Consider the following 14539-nt stretch of genomic DNA (forward strand, 5'->3'; position numbering starts at 1 on the left):
TAATAATAATAAGGTGACTCTGAAATGGGAAAGTGCTGGTCTGTTTTAAACTTAGGTTCACAAGGTTGCAAGTTCTGACATGACTGGAATAGTGTTTACTGGACAAAGTGGAGACAGCAGGTCAAGTTTCTTGCAGGTTGAGCCTATACCAATCTCATTAATTAATATTAACTTAAATTACATCCAAGAAGAAAATGTAGCTTATTTACTTTAAAACAAAACAAAACTTTTTAGAGGCAAATCTGTTGATTGTGCCACGCTGACTGAGACTGACGTGAGGACAAAAAATGAGTACAACCAACCCTCACCCCTGGTAAGCAACACCCTATTCTTGAAATACAGAGCCCCATCATGGAGACATGAAAGCTTGTGAGATGGACCACAATCAGCAACCAGAGGGTGAAGCCTATCCCTTGAACTCTTCCCCCTGCCTTTATTATTTATTTATTTATTAGATTTATATGCCGCCCCATAGCCGAAGCTTACTTGCCCTGTCTCTGTCTAATAGCAGTGAGTGAAGAGAAGGCCTGGCCTGATTTCCTTGGAGTGGAAACAAAGGCTCTCCCTGCTGAGATGCCCTAACTGGTGCCTGCAGCCCTGAGGTCTCAACCAACCCTTAACAAAGAAATAATCCTCCTGTTACTTCTTCAGACTTTTTTTTAAGTACTACTGCTATCCTATAGCAGGAAAGAGATTCCTGCCCGATGATGCTCTAATCTTAGGGTAATACTGCATGTGCATGTGAAAAATCCCATATATTTGGGATTACTTCCCAAAAAGAGCTGCCTGGGCACCCTGTTGCATATCACCACTGATGTTATTTATTCATCCATTTTTTAGCATGGAATCGTGGACATTATGCCAGGGTCAGGCTCCTTCTACTGGTGAATGTGCTTTTCATCACACACACCCCGACTGAAAACAGTCCACGTCCAAAGCTTTTCCATGTGGAGTTTTTGCACACTGTATGAGGCACTCCTCTTGTTCATGTATGTCTTTACAGCAACATGACTGAATCAAGGGCAGCCACGAGACAGGTCCAACAGCATACACTGTGCTGTGCCAACTATTTGGCTCTTCTCCTTTGTTCTCTGGAATCATTGCTTCGCTTAATCCCTTTCTCAATACATGATGCAGAAACATTTTCAAGTATTCTAAAGCCAAGCCCTAGTGCCAAGCTGCAGGTCAATGGAAACTGACCAGAATCCATGGCGAAGGAAAGAACTTCCATTCAGAAGTCAGGAGGGTCTGTTTACATCATCAGGTAGCTTCTTTCACCAATCCCATTTGGAGACAATTAGTATCCTTCTTCATCATCCACATCACATCCATAATCTGAAAACACAAAAGGGAAGAAAAATTATTAGAAGAAACAGCATCATGCAGGAGCCCATCATATACTACCCCTTGCCACACACACACACACACACACACACACACACACACACACACACATAAACAAAGACAGACAGATGAGAAATGGTCCCTCCCAGCCATACAATGGGGTAGGAAAGCTATGAGGAGAAGCAGAAAGCACAAAAAAAATTGCAGTCAAATGAAGCACTTTTTAAAAAGACAAAGAGTTTAAATGTAGGTCACAGAAATGAGCAAGTGAGCCAATTTCTGCAGCGTGCAAAGCGTCAAGTATTCCTAGATGCATTGAGGCAATCAAATTACAGGTTTCGTTGGAGAGACAGAAAAGCTGGTTGGGTTTTAAAATTAACCCACCCCATGAAACTGTTCCTTAAAGCAGCCTTGCAAATACACCCTCAAAAGTTGCTAGCCTGCTAAGGGCTGGCAGACAGCTCTGTCCCTCCTCTGTAAGCCTGATGCCTTTCTATACGCTGGGCACAAAGAAGAAGGCTGCTCTCCTCTGCTAGTCCACTCGCCCATATGGAATTCCATGCACTCACCTGCATGTCATTCTTTGTCACCCGTGGCTACCAGGCAAGTGCTTAAAGACAGGGCTCAGTTAAAATCAGAGTGCGCTCTCTCTCTCCCCATCTCACACACTATTTTTTTTGCAAGAGTTCTTTCTTTCCATCCACTCCAGAATCTCAGGCCTCATTGAAACTCTTCCCCATTTCTGTCCTATCCTCTTTTGCCTCTGCCTCGTACTCTTATATTATATTCACTCAAATATGTTTTCCCCTTGATTACATAGAAGCCCTTCCTCAGCTGTGCTTATGGAGCAATGACAACACAGGCGTGTGCATGCTTTCCTGGCTGAATCTGCTTTCTGTAGTCAATAATTTAAATTATAATCTACCCCTATTCTAAAAGCTTAGGAAGATTTATGGAGAGATTAAAGTTGTTGAAAACTGCCTTTTCCAGTTAAAAATCAAATTAAAACAGCTTCAACTTCAGTTCTCAACTAGCTTAAACCTGATGTTTCAACCCTTTTCCATTTAGACTTGCAGCTTGCATCCGATTAAAGAACCTTCAAATGCTGTCACATCCTTCAAAGAGCTAAGGATAACAGGCATAGGACCCTCCCCACTTCTTTTTCTTTTTTAAAGCACAAAACCCATCCACAACTTTGTGGGGTAAGATCAGAGCTTGGAAGATTACTTTTAAAAAGTAATAAATTACAGTTACATGGCCCAAAAAAGTAGTAATTACAGTTACAATTACAATGGCTCTGAAAGTAACATTACTTTTTCTCAAAAGTAATCACTACAGTTACATTTCAGTTACTTTTTTAAAAAACCACCTACAAGGTGCTGGCCTTGGCTGCTGCACATCTAAGTAGCCTAAAACAACATTAAAAATAAACACACACATACAGAGGTAGTAGAATAATACTTTTTATCCATAAGATAGCAATGGTGGTCTCTCCACTGGTAAGGGAGGTGGGGAGGGAGGCAGAGGCCACTACTCAGATCTTTGCACGTCAATCCAAGTGCAACCCCCCTCCCCCCCACTCAGCCAGCCAGCATAATCTCTCTCACTCAACCACCTCCCGGACCCTGCCCTGCCACCAACTAAGGGACACTCACCCAAGCAAACATTTTCCCCTGAGATGCAAAAAAGTTAAAATACTGCAAATGCAGCACAGTAGCCAGAGAGGGTGGTGGAGGCCACTTTATGTGCCAAGTGCAAACACACAGACACGTTGTCATCTTTCACCTCCACAGTTCTTTATCTCCATTCTGCTTCTGCCTCCTTCTCCTCCTTTATCCGTGTTCTTGCCCTCTGGCTCCTTTTCCCCTCCACTCCATTTTTTAAAATTGTTTTCTCCACTCCACCCCATCTCACTCTCCACCTCCTCCCTTGTCGCCTCCTACCCACCCACAGATCATGACAATAATGGAAGTTAAAGAGGAAAGCACAAAAGCAGGACGACAGCTGAATGTCAAGAAGACTAAAATAATGACAACAAAAGATTTATGTAACTTTAAAGTTGACAATGAGGACATTGAACTTGTCAAGGATTATCAATACCTCGGCACAGCCATTAACCAAAATGGAGACAATAGTCAAGAAATTAGAAGGCTAGGACTGGGGAGCGCAGCTATGAGAGAACTAGAAAAGGTCCTCAAATGCAAAGATGTATCACTGAACACTAAAGTCAGGATCATTCAGACCATGATATTCCCAATCTCTATGTATGGATGTAAAAGTTGGACAGTGAAAAAAGTGGATAAGAGAAAAATCAACTCATTTGAAATGTGGTGTTGGAGGAGAACTTTGTGCATACCATGGACTGTGAAAAAGACAAATAATTGGGTGTCAGAACAAATTAAACCAGAACTGTCACTAGAAGCTAAAATGATGAAACTGAGGTTATCATACTTTGGACACATCATGGGAATGTTGGAAGTGGGGCAAGAGCAACTCCTGTTTTGTTCTTTTGTTTGTGTTCCAGAAGGGAGATAGAGCAAGGGTCCTCCAGATGGATAGGCTTGTTTATCTTTACCTGTGATGTTCTGACTGACTTCCTTCTGTCGCTAGACTGTTAAGTCTTTAGGGAAGCTTACCTGCCCCTCCTCCTTCTGCCCTTTCCACTTCCTTCCTTCTCTGTCTCTGCTCTCTCTCCTAGCATGGGGCTAACTCCCGCACCTGGGTGTTACGCCTCCAACTTAGCTAGTTAGTTAGAACTAGGTATGCCTTTCTATCTACTATGTATTTCTATAAATAAACTAGCTTTTCTTATTTTACTAAGTCTCAAGTCTCAGTGATGCTGATGCAGAGTAAAAGCCTGCTTTCTTAGGTAAACGCACACACACGCTGGCACACTTGCATTTCAACATCTGCTGTTACTCTGCTGCTGCTGCTGTGTTGTTTTAAACTTAATTAAGCACACAAACACACACAGCGCAACAGAGAAGACATGATTCACTAGAAAAGACAATAATGCTGGGAAAAACAGAAGGGAGTAGATAAAGAGGAAGGCCAAACAAGAGATGGATTGATTCCATAAAGGAAGCCACAGACCTGAACTTACAAGATCTGAACTGGGTGGTTCATGAAAGATGCTATTGGAGGGCTCTGATTCATAGGGTCGCTATAAGTCGTAATCGACTTGAAGGCACATAACAACAATGGTTTGCAACAGGAGTAAACATTCAGTTGTACATGGTAATACTGGAATGTAGCTCAGCCAGTGCAGATCATAATTCTTGGACGGCTCTTGTTTCTGCCTATCTGTACTTGTCATCAGAAGAAAGTTGCTTATGTCTAGACCCACTGTTGTTGCCACCTTTATGGACTGCACTGTGGAATTTTGGCTTCATAACTGCACTGACTTTTCCCCACCACCACCCTGATCACAAACAAGGGCTGCTAGCTGTTTCTATAACCAGTTTTGATTCTTATATTCAAGGACATAACAGTCAAAATGTATGATGTTTCTGCATCAGATAGGCAGCCTAAATGAAAATTAACTCTGTGTGTGAGGACATGCATGCATGCATATGTACAGCCAATGTGTCATATTTGTTCTTTTTTATAGTTTAAATTTAGGACCAATTTCTTGGGGTTATGGAGGGGTGAAGAGTGTTGTGAACTTTTGATCCTCATCATGCAACCCAATTGTCTTTTGCTACTATTTAAAAATCAATATACAGATGGGGGGGAGAGGCATTTAAAATATTTTGAATAAGCAACAAATACAGAATATTTTCCAGGCCAACCCCAGGAGCTGATGGCACAAGCTCCCTGGCCTAGGCTTCTTCACTTCTGCCTTCCCCTCACTTCCTGCATAGTAGACATCGAGATATATTTGCAGAAGTGATAGTGCTCTAAGATATGTAGAAGAACTCATTTATTATATGTGAGTTACATTTACACACTCGTTTCTGAATTGGTTTTGATGAAGCAAAGGAACAGAATGTAATCTGGAGATCTCATCCAACAACTCTGTAATACATTCTTCTTAGCTTCAGCTTGAAAAGAATATTTGCTTTTCCAATATATTTTTTGGCTACTACATGAAGGCACTTTCAGACTGCCACTAGTTTTGGGTGGGACTCAGTCACATACCAGCAAACTCAGGTTATACAATTGTAGTTGATGAGGGGGTCTTGCGCCACAAACCTTCCACTGAATATCAGATTTTTTTGCAATGAGAAAAGTAACAGGAAAATACACTGGAAAGGGACAAGGCTTGTTTTGATGCAATGTCATCAAATCTCCCTGCAAACAAATCAGGTTGAATGTTCAATAAACAAATCTTCTGGAAGTTCCCTGAGTCTTTTTTGCACATATTTTGTTAATATTGCTGTATTTCATATATATATATATATATATATACCTTTTGTTTCTTATGTACTATCATAATTTCTACCAATACAATTACTTACTCCTGTAGTATTGACTTTGTCTGTTCTTGCATAATTTGGGGACCCTTTCCTCTGTGCTGAGGGGAGAGGCAACGAGATGCAGGGAGGGGAGAGGCAATGAGAAGCAGGGTGGGGAGAGGCAACGACGACACCCAGGGAGGAGAGAGAGGCAACAACGACATCCAGGGAGGAGAGAGGCAACAGGCACAGGGAAGAGGCAACGACACCCAGGGAGGAGGTAACGACACGCAGGGAAGGATGAGGCAACGACACACACGTGGGGAGAGGCAACGACACCCAGGGAGGAGAGAGGCAACGACACCCAGGGAGGAGAGAGGCAACGACAGGCACGGGGAAGAGGCAACGACATGCAGGGAAGGAAGAGGCAACGACACACACGTGGGGAGAGGCAACGACACCCAGGGAGGAGAGAGGCAACGACACGCAGGGAAGGAAGAGGCAACGACACGCAGGGAGGAGAGAGGCAACGACACACAGGGAAGGAAGAGGCAACGACACGCACGTGGGGAGAGGCAAGGACACGCAGGGAAGGAAGAGGCAACGACACGCAGGGAGGAGAGAGGCAACGACACGCAGGAAAGGAAGAGGCAACGACTCGCACGTGGGGAGAGGCAACGACACCCAGGGAGGAGAGAGGCAACAACAGGCGCGGGGAAGAGGCAACGACATGCAGGGAAGGAAGAAGCAACGACATGCAGGGAAGGAAGAAGCAACGACACGCACGTGGGGAGAGGCAACGACACCCAGGGAGGGGAGAGGCAAGGACAGGCGCGGGGGAGAGTCAGCGACAAGCAGGGACGGGAGAGGCAGCCAGCGACAGGCATGAGAGGCGAGGAGGAGGCAAGCAGGAAGGGGCGGCAGGACAAGCGGTGGAGGCGCACGCATGCGCACGCGCGCACACCATCGCCACTCATCTCAGTTCTTCACCTCCATTCTGCTTCTGTAGTCTGGCTGCCATGTGTGAGGCACATTCTTTTGGCCACCAATCACAGGAGCAGACTTCCCCTCCCCCCAAGTAACGGTAAATGGAATGTTGGAAACGTTACAGTTACAGCTGAAAAGTAATTAAGTTACCACTCGTTCTGTTACAAGCAAATGTAACGAAATTACCCTCTCGTTATGCAAAAATGTAGTGAATTACAAGTAACTCGTTATTTTTCACGAGTTACTTCCAAGCTCTGGGTAAGATAGGCTAAGGGACGAGCTTTTCAACCTGGACCTCCCCAGTCCAAGGCCAACATTCCAACCACTACACCACACTGCATCTTCAAAACAGACTGCAGAAAACCCTACTCAAGAGTTTCTGTTTGCAACCTTAGCAGCATTTTCTAAATAGGAATTTGATTCCAATGATGACCATTTATTTCACTGAAGCATAAGAATATATTTGGTTATGTCTATAGATCTTTGCTTGATGCTTTAGCAGATCATGTAATAATGCAAATCACTCTCGATGGAGATACACATCCCTAGAGGCATATTTTAATCTTGACTTGACTTTATTATCTGTACATTTCACACTTTTCTCTACTTTTGATATCTGACATAGCCACAGGCTGCCAACTAACTGGCTTGACCAAACAGGAAGGGCCTTAAAATGGTACCAGCAAGTTTCCAAAGGACAGGATTTGCATGGCTCTAAGAATCACAGGGGAGAGGGTAAGGGGGCCTAGGGCACAGTGCAACTGAACACCCCAGTGACTCAGGGCATTTTGTACAAACTCACTGTTTGGAGGCAGTGATAGACTGGATGTGGGACAATAAACTGAAGCTGAATCTTGAAAAGACAGATGTGTTTGGAGTTCTCATGTCCAGGCGGTAGGAAGATGGCCTGTTCCAGATTGCTCTTTCCTTGAAGGAGCAGGTCCGCAGCCTGGGGGTACTTCTTGATCCAGTACTGTCACTGGAGGTTCAGGTGGTCTCAATGGCTAGAAGTGCCTTTTTCCCACTTCGGCTGGTTCGCCAGTTTTGCCCCCTTTTGGACAGAGAAGACTTGGCCACACTGGTCTATGCTCATGATAATTCTGAAACTGGATTATTGAAATGTGCTCTACGTGGGGCTGACCTTGGAGACAACTTGAAAACTTCAACTGGTTCAATAGAATAGAAATAGAAAAGGACAACAAAAAGGGTAGAACAAAAGCCCTATTCCAAAAGATTAGAAAATTAAAGGGATGTTGAATAATCAACAGGGGAATACACTGACTGAATGAGATGAAGTAAAAGGAAGATGGAAGCAATACTGTACACCGAAGAACTTTATAAGAGATGCAAGAATGACAGATTCATTCACAGAGGAAGCATATGATGAAGAACCAGAAATTTTAGAATGTGAGGTGAAAGCAGCTCTTAAAATACTTGGAAGAAACAAATCACCAGGAACAGATGGCATACCAATAGAGTTGCTACAAGCTACTGAGACTGAATCTGTCCAAATTTTGACAAAAATTTGTCAACAAATATGGAAAATAAAACAATGGCCCACAGACTGGAAAAGTTCAATATACATCCCAGTTCCAAAGAAAGGGGATCCCAGGGAATGCAATAATTATCAAACTGTTCCCTTAATATCCCATATAAGTAATACTCAAGATTCTACAACAAAGGCTCTTACCATATATGGAGTGAGAAATGCCAGACGTCCAAGCTGGATTTAGAAAGGGAAGAGGCACCAGAGATCATATTGCAAACATACGCTGGATAATGGAACGCACCAGGGAATTTCAGAAGGAAATCACCCTGTGCTTTATAGATTACAGCAAAGCCTTTGACTGTGTAGATCATGAAAAGCTATGGAATGCTGTAAAAGAAATGGGGGTGCCACAGCATCTGATTGTCCTGATGCGCAACCTATACTCTGCACAAGAGGCTACTGTAAGGACAGAATATGGAGAAACCAACTGATTCCTCATAGGAAAGCGTGTGAGACAGGGGTGTATTTTATCAACCTATTTGTTTAATCTATAAGCAGAACATATCTTATGGAAAGTGGAACTGGACCAAGATGAAAGTGTGATCAAGACCAAGTGTGAAAATTGGAGGGAGAAATATCAATGATTTAAGATATGCAGACGATACCATACTACTAGCAGAAACCAGTAATGATTTGAAATGAATGCTGATGAAAGTTAAAGAGGAAAGCGCAAAAGCAGGACTACAGCTGAACGTCAAGAAGACTAAAGTAATGGCAACAGAAGATTGATATAACTTTAAAGTTGACAATGAGGACATTGAACTTGTCAAGGATTAATTAATTAATTATCAATACCTTGGCACAGTCATTAACCAAAATGGAGACAATAGTCAAGAAATCAGAAGAAGGCTAGGACTGGGGAGGGCAGCTATGGGAGAACTAGAAAAGGTCATCCAATGCAAAGATGTATCACTGAACAGCAAAGTCAAGATCATTCAGACCATGGTATTCCTGATCTCTATGTATGGATGTGAAAGGTGGACAGTGAAGAAAGTGGACAAGAGAAAAATCAACTCATTTGAAATGTGGTGTTGGAGGAGAGCTTTGTGCATACCATGGACTGCAAAAAAGACAAATAATTGGGTGTTAGAACAAATTAAATCAGAACTATCACTAGAAGCTAAAATGATGAAACTGAGGTTATCGTACTTTGGACCCATACTGAGAAGACATGATTCACTAGAAAAGACAATAATGCTGGGAAAAACAGAAGGGAGTAGAAAAAGAGGAAGGCCAAACAAGAGATGGATTGATTGCATAAAGGAAGCCACAGACCTGAACTTACAAGATCTGAACAGGGTGGTTCATGACAGATGCTCTTGGAAGTCACTGATTCATAGGGTCACCATAAGAACATAAGAACATAAGAACATAAGAAGAGCCTGCTGGATCAGGCCAGTGGCCCATCTAGTCCAGCATCCTGTTCTCACAGTGGCCAACCAGGTGCCTGGGGGAAGCCCGCAAGCAGGACCCGAGTGCAAGAACACTCTCCCCTCCTGAGGCTTCCGGCAACTGGTTTTCAGAAGCATGCTGCCTCTGACTAGGGTGGCAGAGCACAGCCATCATGGCTAGTAGCCATTGATAGCCCTGTCCTCCATGAATTTGTCTAATCTTCTTTTAAAGCCGTCCAAGCTGGTGGCCATTACTGCATCTTGTGGGAGCAAATTCCATAGTTTAACTATGCGCTGAGTAAAGAAGTACTTCCTTTTGTCTGTCCTGAATCTTCCAACATTCAGCTTCTTTGAATGTCCACGAGTTCTAGTATTATGAGAGAGGGAGAAGAACTTTTCTCTAGCCACATTCTCAATGCCATGCATAATTTTATACACTTCTATCATGTCTCCTCTGACCCGCCTTTTCTCTAAACTAAAAAGCCCCAAATGCTGCAACCTTTCCTCGTAAGGGAGTCGCTCCATCCCCTTGATCATTCTGGTTGCCCTCTTCTGAACCTTTTCCAACTCTATAATATCCTTTTTGAGATGAGGCGACCAGAACTGTACACAGTATTCCAAATGCGGCCGCACCATAGATTTATACAACAGCATGATGATATCGGCTGTTTTATTTTCAATACCTTTCCTAATTATCCCTAGCATGGAATTTGCCTTTTTCACAGCTGCCGCACACTGGGTCGACATTTTCATCGTGCTGTCCACTACAACCCCGAGGTCTCTCTCCTGGTCGGCCACCGCCAGTTCAGACCCCATGAGCGTATATGTGAAATTAAGATTTTTTGCAATCGACTTGAACGCATATAACAACAACAGTTTGAGTGATTACTTTCCACTCACATCAAAGCAGTCTGTTGTGATTATTCTATAGACCTTGCACAAAAGTTGGTATCAACATCCACTGCTAAATTAAGGGTGTTGAGCCTCTTATGCAGTGAATAATCAACACTCCTGCACTGCCCTTCTCCCCATGACAGTGTCAGACCTCACAATTAGTGGATTCGATGTCACGTTTTTGGCTGCATGTGCATATTTGCACTGTAATGAGAAGCTTCGATATGGCAATAATGTTGTGTCCCAAGTGCAGAGTGTATTCTCAGTTCCGCCTATAGACACTGAATCCTATTGACTTTGTGGCTTCCACTGCTGAAGGATCCTTTTGGTAAGAAATGTTTATCAGCAGTATTCATGCTTGGAAGAACTGTCATTGTGCATATCACAAAACGACGCCACTGTCTGTCAATTTAAAAGTATGAGTTGGTCACCTACTTGATTTCTTGAGAGGCCATTCTGAGTATAGAGTCATGATGGAAAGCCAAAGCTCTAGTTCTCATGCCCTGAAGTGGCCTGACAGGAGATCCTCTTGCCACAAATACGAAGACCCTTCATGTTGCTCTTTTATCTCTGGAGGACTAGGCAGCATTCTGCCGGGGGCCAAATTTGGCCCAGGGCCTCCAGCTGCTAGCCCCTAGCTTAAGCAAATGGATCTGCCAGGATGCCTGATTTTTCCAGGCTGCACACATGCACTTGTCCACCAGTGGATTGTACCAATGCCCTAGGTCAACCACCTTTAGAGAAAGGATGACTAACTTGTGCCCACCCCAAATGTTGTTGAATAACTCTAACATCCCTGATTATTGGGCCATGCTGGCTGGGGCTGATGGGAGTAACATCTGGAAGGCTATAAGTTAGCCACCCCTCCTTTACAGTTTTGCAAATTCTGTCCCTCTGCATGGTACTCCTTATAAGGACTAATCTGAATTTCCACCATTAAAAAAATCACTTTATTATCCTATAAGCATTCTTCTCCTAGACTCAGGATCAGAGTTATTCCTTCATATGAGGTTTCTTAAATCTGCAATGGCATCCTATCACAGTGTCTCAGATCAGAAGGGAGCAGCATATTGACACCATCTGGGAATAGCCCAAGGCTAGGGATCTCCTTGTTTCTGAAAAGATAACTAAAACCTGAGCATCTTTTGGACGCACTTTCCACTTAAGCTGGCATTTGATAAGAGTTAAGTTGGCAGAAAAATGGAGTGGCTTTAACACCTATTACTCAATTCACTATATGACATAGTGGGGTACTGTGACCTAAAAACAAACCCCATGCCAAATATTATTAATCAGTAATACACAACCAATATTGTTTCTCCTCAAGACTCTCATTCTAGTGTGGCGTGGAAACATCAGTTTGTTGGACTGGTTGTAAGCAACCTTGGCATTGATATGGAAGGAGATACATAAATGTTTAAAAACAAATCAAGTTCTTAACATATAATCTGAGGCACAAACCCCCTTTGTGAGAAATCAGAATTTAAAAAGGGACAAATGGCAACCCTGAGATACAAGGAGCAGGGGATGAGGAGGTGTGGAGAACCTTTGGCCCTCCAGATGTTGCTGAAATACAACTCCCATAATTCCTAGCCATTGGCCATGCTTGCTGTTCAACAACATCTGGAGAGCCAGAGGGTTCCTCACACCTGATTGAGCAGATCACAGAGTATTAAGTGGAAGCCACTGCTCAGAGGACAGGAGGAAAAATACCACTGATGGGAAGTTTAACTGGGAAAATATTCTCACATTTATGGGCAAAACATAGAAAGCATTGAGAGAGAATTTATGCTAAAGTACATCCATTGCTACAAAACCTACCAGTGAGACAAAGACAGGGAAATGCACAACTTGGTGCCTTAACCAAAAGTAGGAAGATGAAATCTCTGAATAACCAAAGCCAGAAAAAGGAGTCTCTTGACCCCCAGTATTATATACCCCAAACATCCATATACTCTCTTATGTTGACAACATTCACATTCTGATTAATCAGGCCAGCCCTTTCATTGGCAAGTTAAAATAACCTGTACCCTTGGAAAACTCAGTAATGACTGATATACTAGTGAGCACCCCACCAATTAGTAGGAATGTCTGGATTTTGTGGGAAGGTTCAACTTTGCAACTTGACTGCAGAATGTTCAAATACGCAAAGGCAAATGAAGAGGATCGGTCTACTAGGTTCTGTTGTCACAATGACCCTTAACTGCGCACTTACTGCAAATCAGGGTGGGGAGACGAGTCAGAGGGATGGATGGTTGAACAGCTAGTTGCTCATTTCACAACAGTTCTTAAGGCTGTAGTGAGAGAGGCTTTTTCTTATTACTCTGCTCAAGGGAAGGGGATATCTTTTGCGGGGGAATGAACACAGGCTTCCCAAACAGTCACTTATAACCCCCACCTCCTGAGCTTTCACAGGGGTGGTTCAGACATAAATATCAAACCACGGTTTGGCATTACGAGAACAAGCAGTCAGGAGCCTCAGGCTTGCACATTTCCTCCCCCCTTCACTTATGACAATTCTCTGCCTCTTGTGAAAACTAGCAAACGCTGATTTGTGGTTGCCCCACAAATTAGGATCAGAAACAAAGAAGAAATGCTGCAGAAGCTGCACACCAGGCCAAAGCTTCAAACTCCTCATTCATGTAATGTCAAAATGCAAGTTATCAAATTTGCAGATGATACAAAATTGGGGGGCATAGCTAATACCGTGGAAGACAGAAACAAAATTCAAAGGGACCTTGATAGGCTGGAGCATTGGGCTGAAAACAACAGAATGAAATTCAACAGGGATAAATGCAAAGTTCTACACTTAGGAAAAAGAAACCAAATGCACAGTTACAAGATGGGGGATACTCGGCTCAGCAGTACGACATGGGAGAAGGATCTTGGAATTGTTGTTGATCACAAGCTGAATATGAGCCAACACTGTGATGTGGCTGCAAAAAAGGCAAATGCTATATTAGGCTGCATTAACAGAAGTATAGTTTCCAAATCGCATGAAATACTAGTTCCCCTCTATTCAGCACTGGTTAGGCCTCATCTTGAATACTGCATCCAGTTCTGGTCTCTGCACTTCAAGAAGGATGCAGACAAGCTGGAATGGGTTCAGAGGAGGGCAACAAAGATGATCAGGGGACTGGAAAGCAAGCCCTGTGAGGAGAGACTGAAAGAACTGGGCATGTTTAGCCTGGAGAAGAGAAGACTGAGGGGAGATATGATAGCACTCTTCAAGTACATGAAAGGTTGTCACATAGAGGAGGGCCAGGATCTCTTCTCGATCGTCCCAGAGTGCAGGACACGGAATAATGGGCTCAAGTTGCAGGAAGCCAGATTTCGACTGGACATCAGGAAAAACTTCCTAACTGTTAGAGCCATACGACAATGGAACCAATGACCTAGAGAGGTAGTGGCATTGGACACTTTGACACTGGAGGCATTCAAGAGGCAGCTGGACAGCCACCTGTCGGGAATGCTTTGATTTGGATTCCTGCATTGTGCAGGGGGTTGGACTCGATGGCCTTGTAGGCCCCCTCCAACTATACTATTCTATGATTCTATGGTCCGTCATTATGTCTGAATCAACCCATGAGGTCCTTCTGTTGCCTGCACTGATGAAGTGGTAAAGGAGGAGATCAGGGCAGACTTCATTCAGGCTCCCACAGACACCTGGGACATTATTATAGAGCTGCCAAGTATTTTTCTGGGAAAGAATACCGGGGGTGAGGTGGGGGAGATTTTTAATCTTAGGAACAGAGGAAGCTGCCTTATACTGAGTCAGACATTCAGTCCATCTAGCGCAGTATTGTCTATGCTGACTGACAGTGGCTCTCCAGGGTTTCAGGCAAGTGTCTCTCCCAGTCCTACCTGGAGATGCCAGGGATTGAACTTGGGACCTTCTGCATGCAAGGCAGGCACTCTACCCCTGAGCTACAGTCCTTCCCCTTTCTTTTGGTGGAGGGGTGTTTATAATACAAAAA

At 43.6% G+C, this 14539-nt stretch overlaps 1 protein-coding gene across 4 annotated transcripts in view; it reads right to left on the reverse strand.

Annotated features, from left to right (window-relative positions):
* Positions 1 to 809: 809 nt before the first annotated feature.
* The window catches only part of BRF1 (BRF1 RNA polymerase III transcription initiation factor subunit), a 298365-nt gene continuing 284635 nt past the window's right edge, over positions 810 to 14539 (reverse strand). For 3 of the 4 annotated variants that reach the window (XM_061612349.1, XM_061612347.1, XM_061612350.1), the window contains one exon: positions 810 to 1335. In XM_061612349.1, the coding sequence (XP_061468333.1) occupies positions 1261 to 1335 (75 nt within the window). In that variant the 3' untranslated portion in view covers positions 810 to 1260. The remainder of the gene's footprint in view (positions 1336 to 14539) is intronic. The other variant, XR_009760784.1, reaches the window with a different exon arrangement.

Source organism: Rhineura floridana, chromosome 2 (genome assembly GCF_030035675.1).
Source record: "Rhineura floridana isolate rRhiFlo1 chromosome 2, rRhiFlo1.hap2, whole genome shotgun sequence".
In the NCBI taxonomy this organism is placed as follows: domain Eukaryota; kingdom Metazoa; phylum Chordata; class Lepidosauria; order Squamata; family Rhineuridae; genus Rhineura; species Rhineura floridana.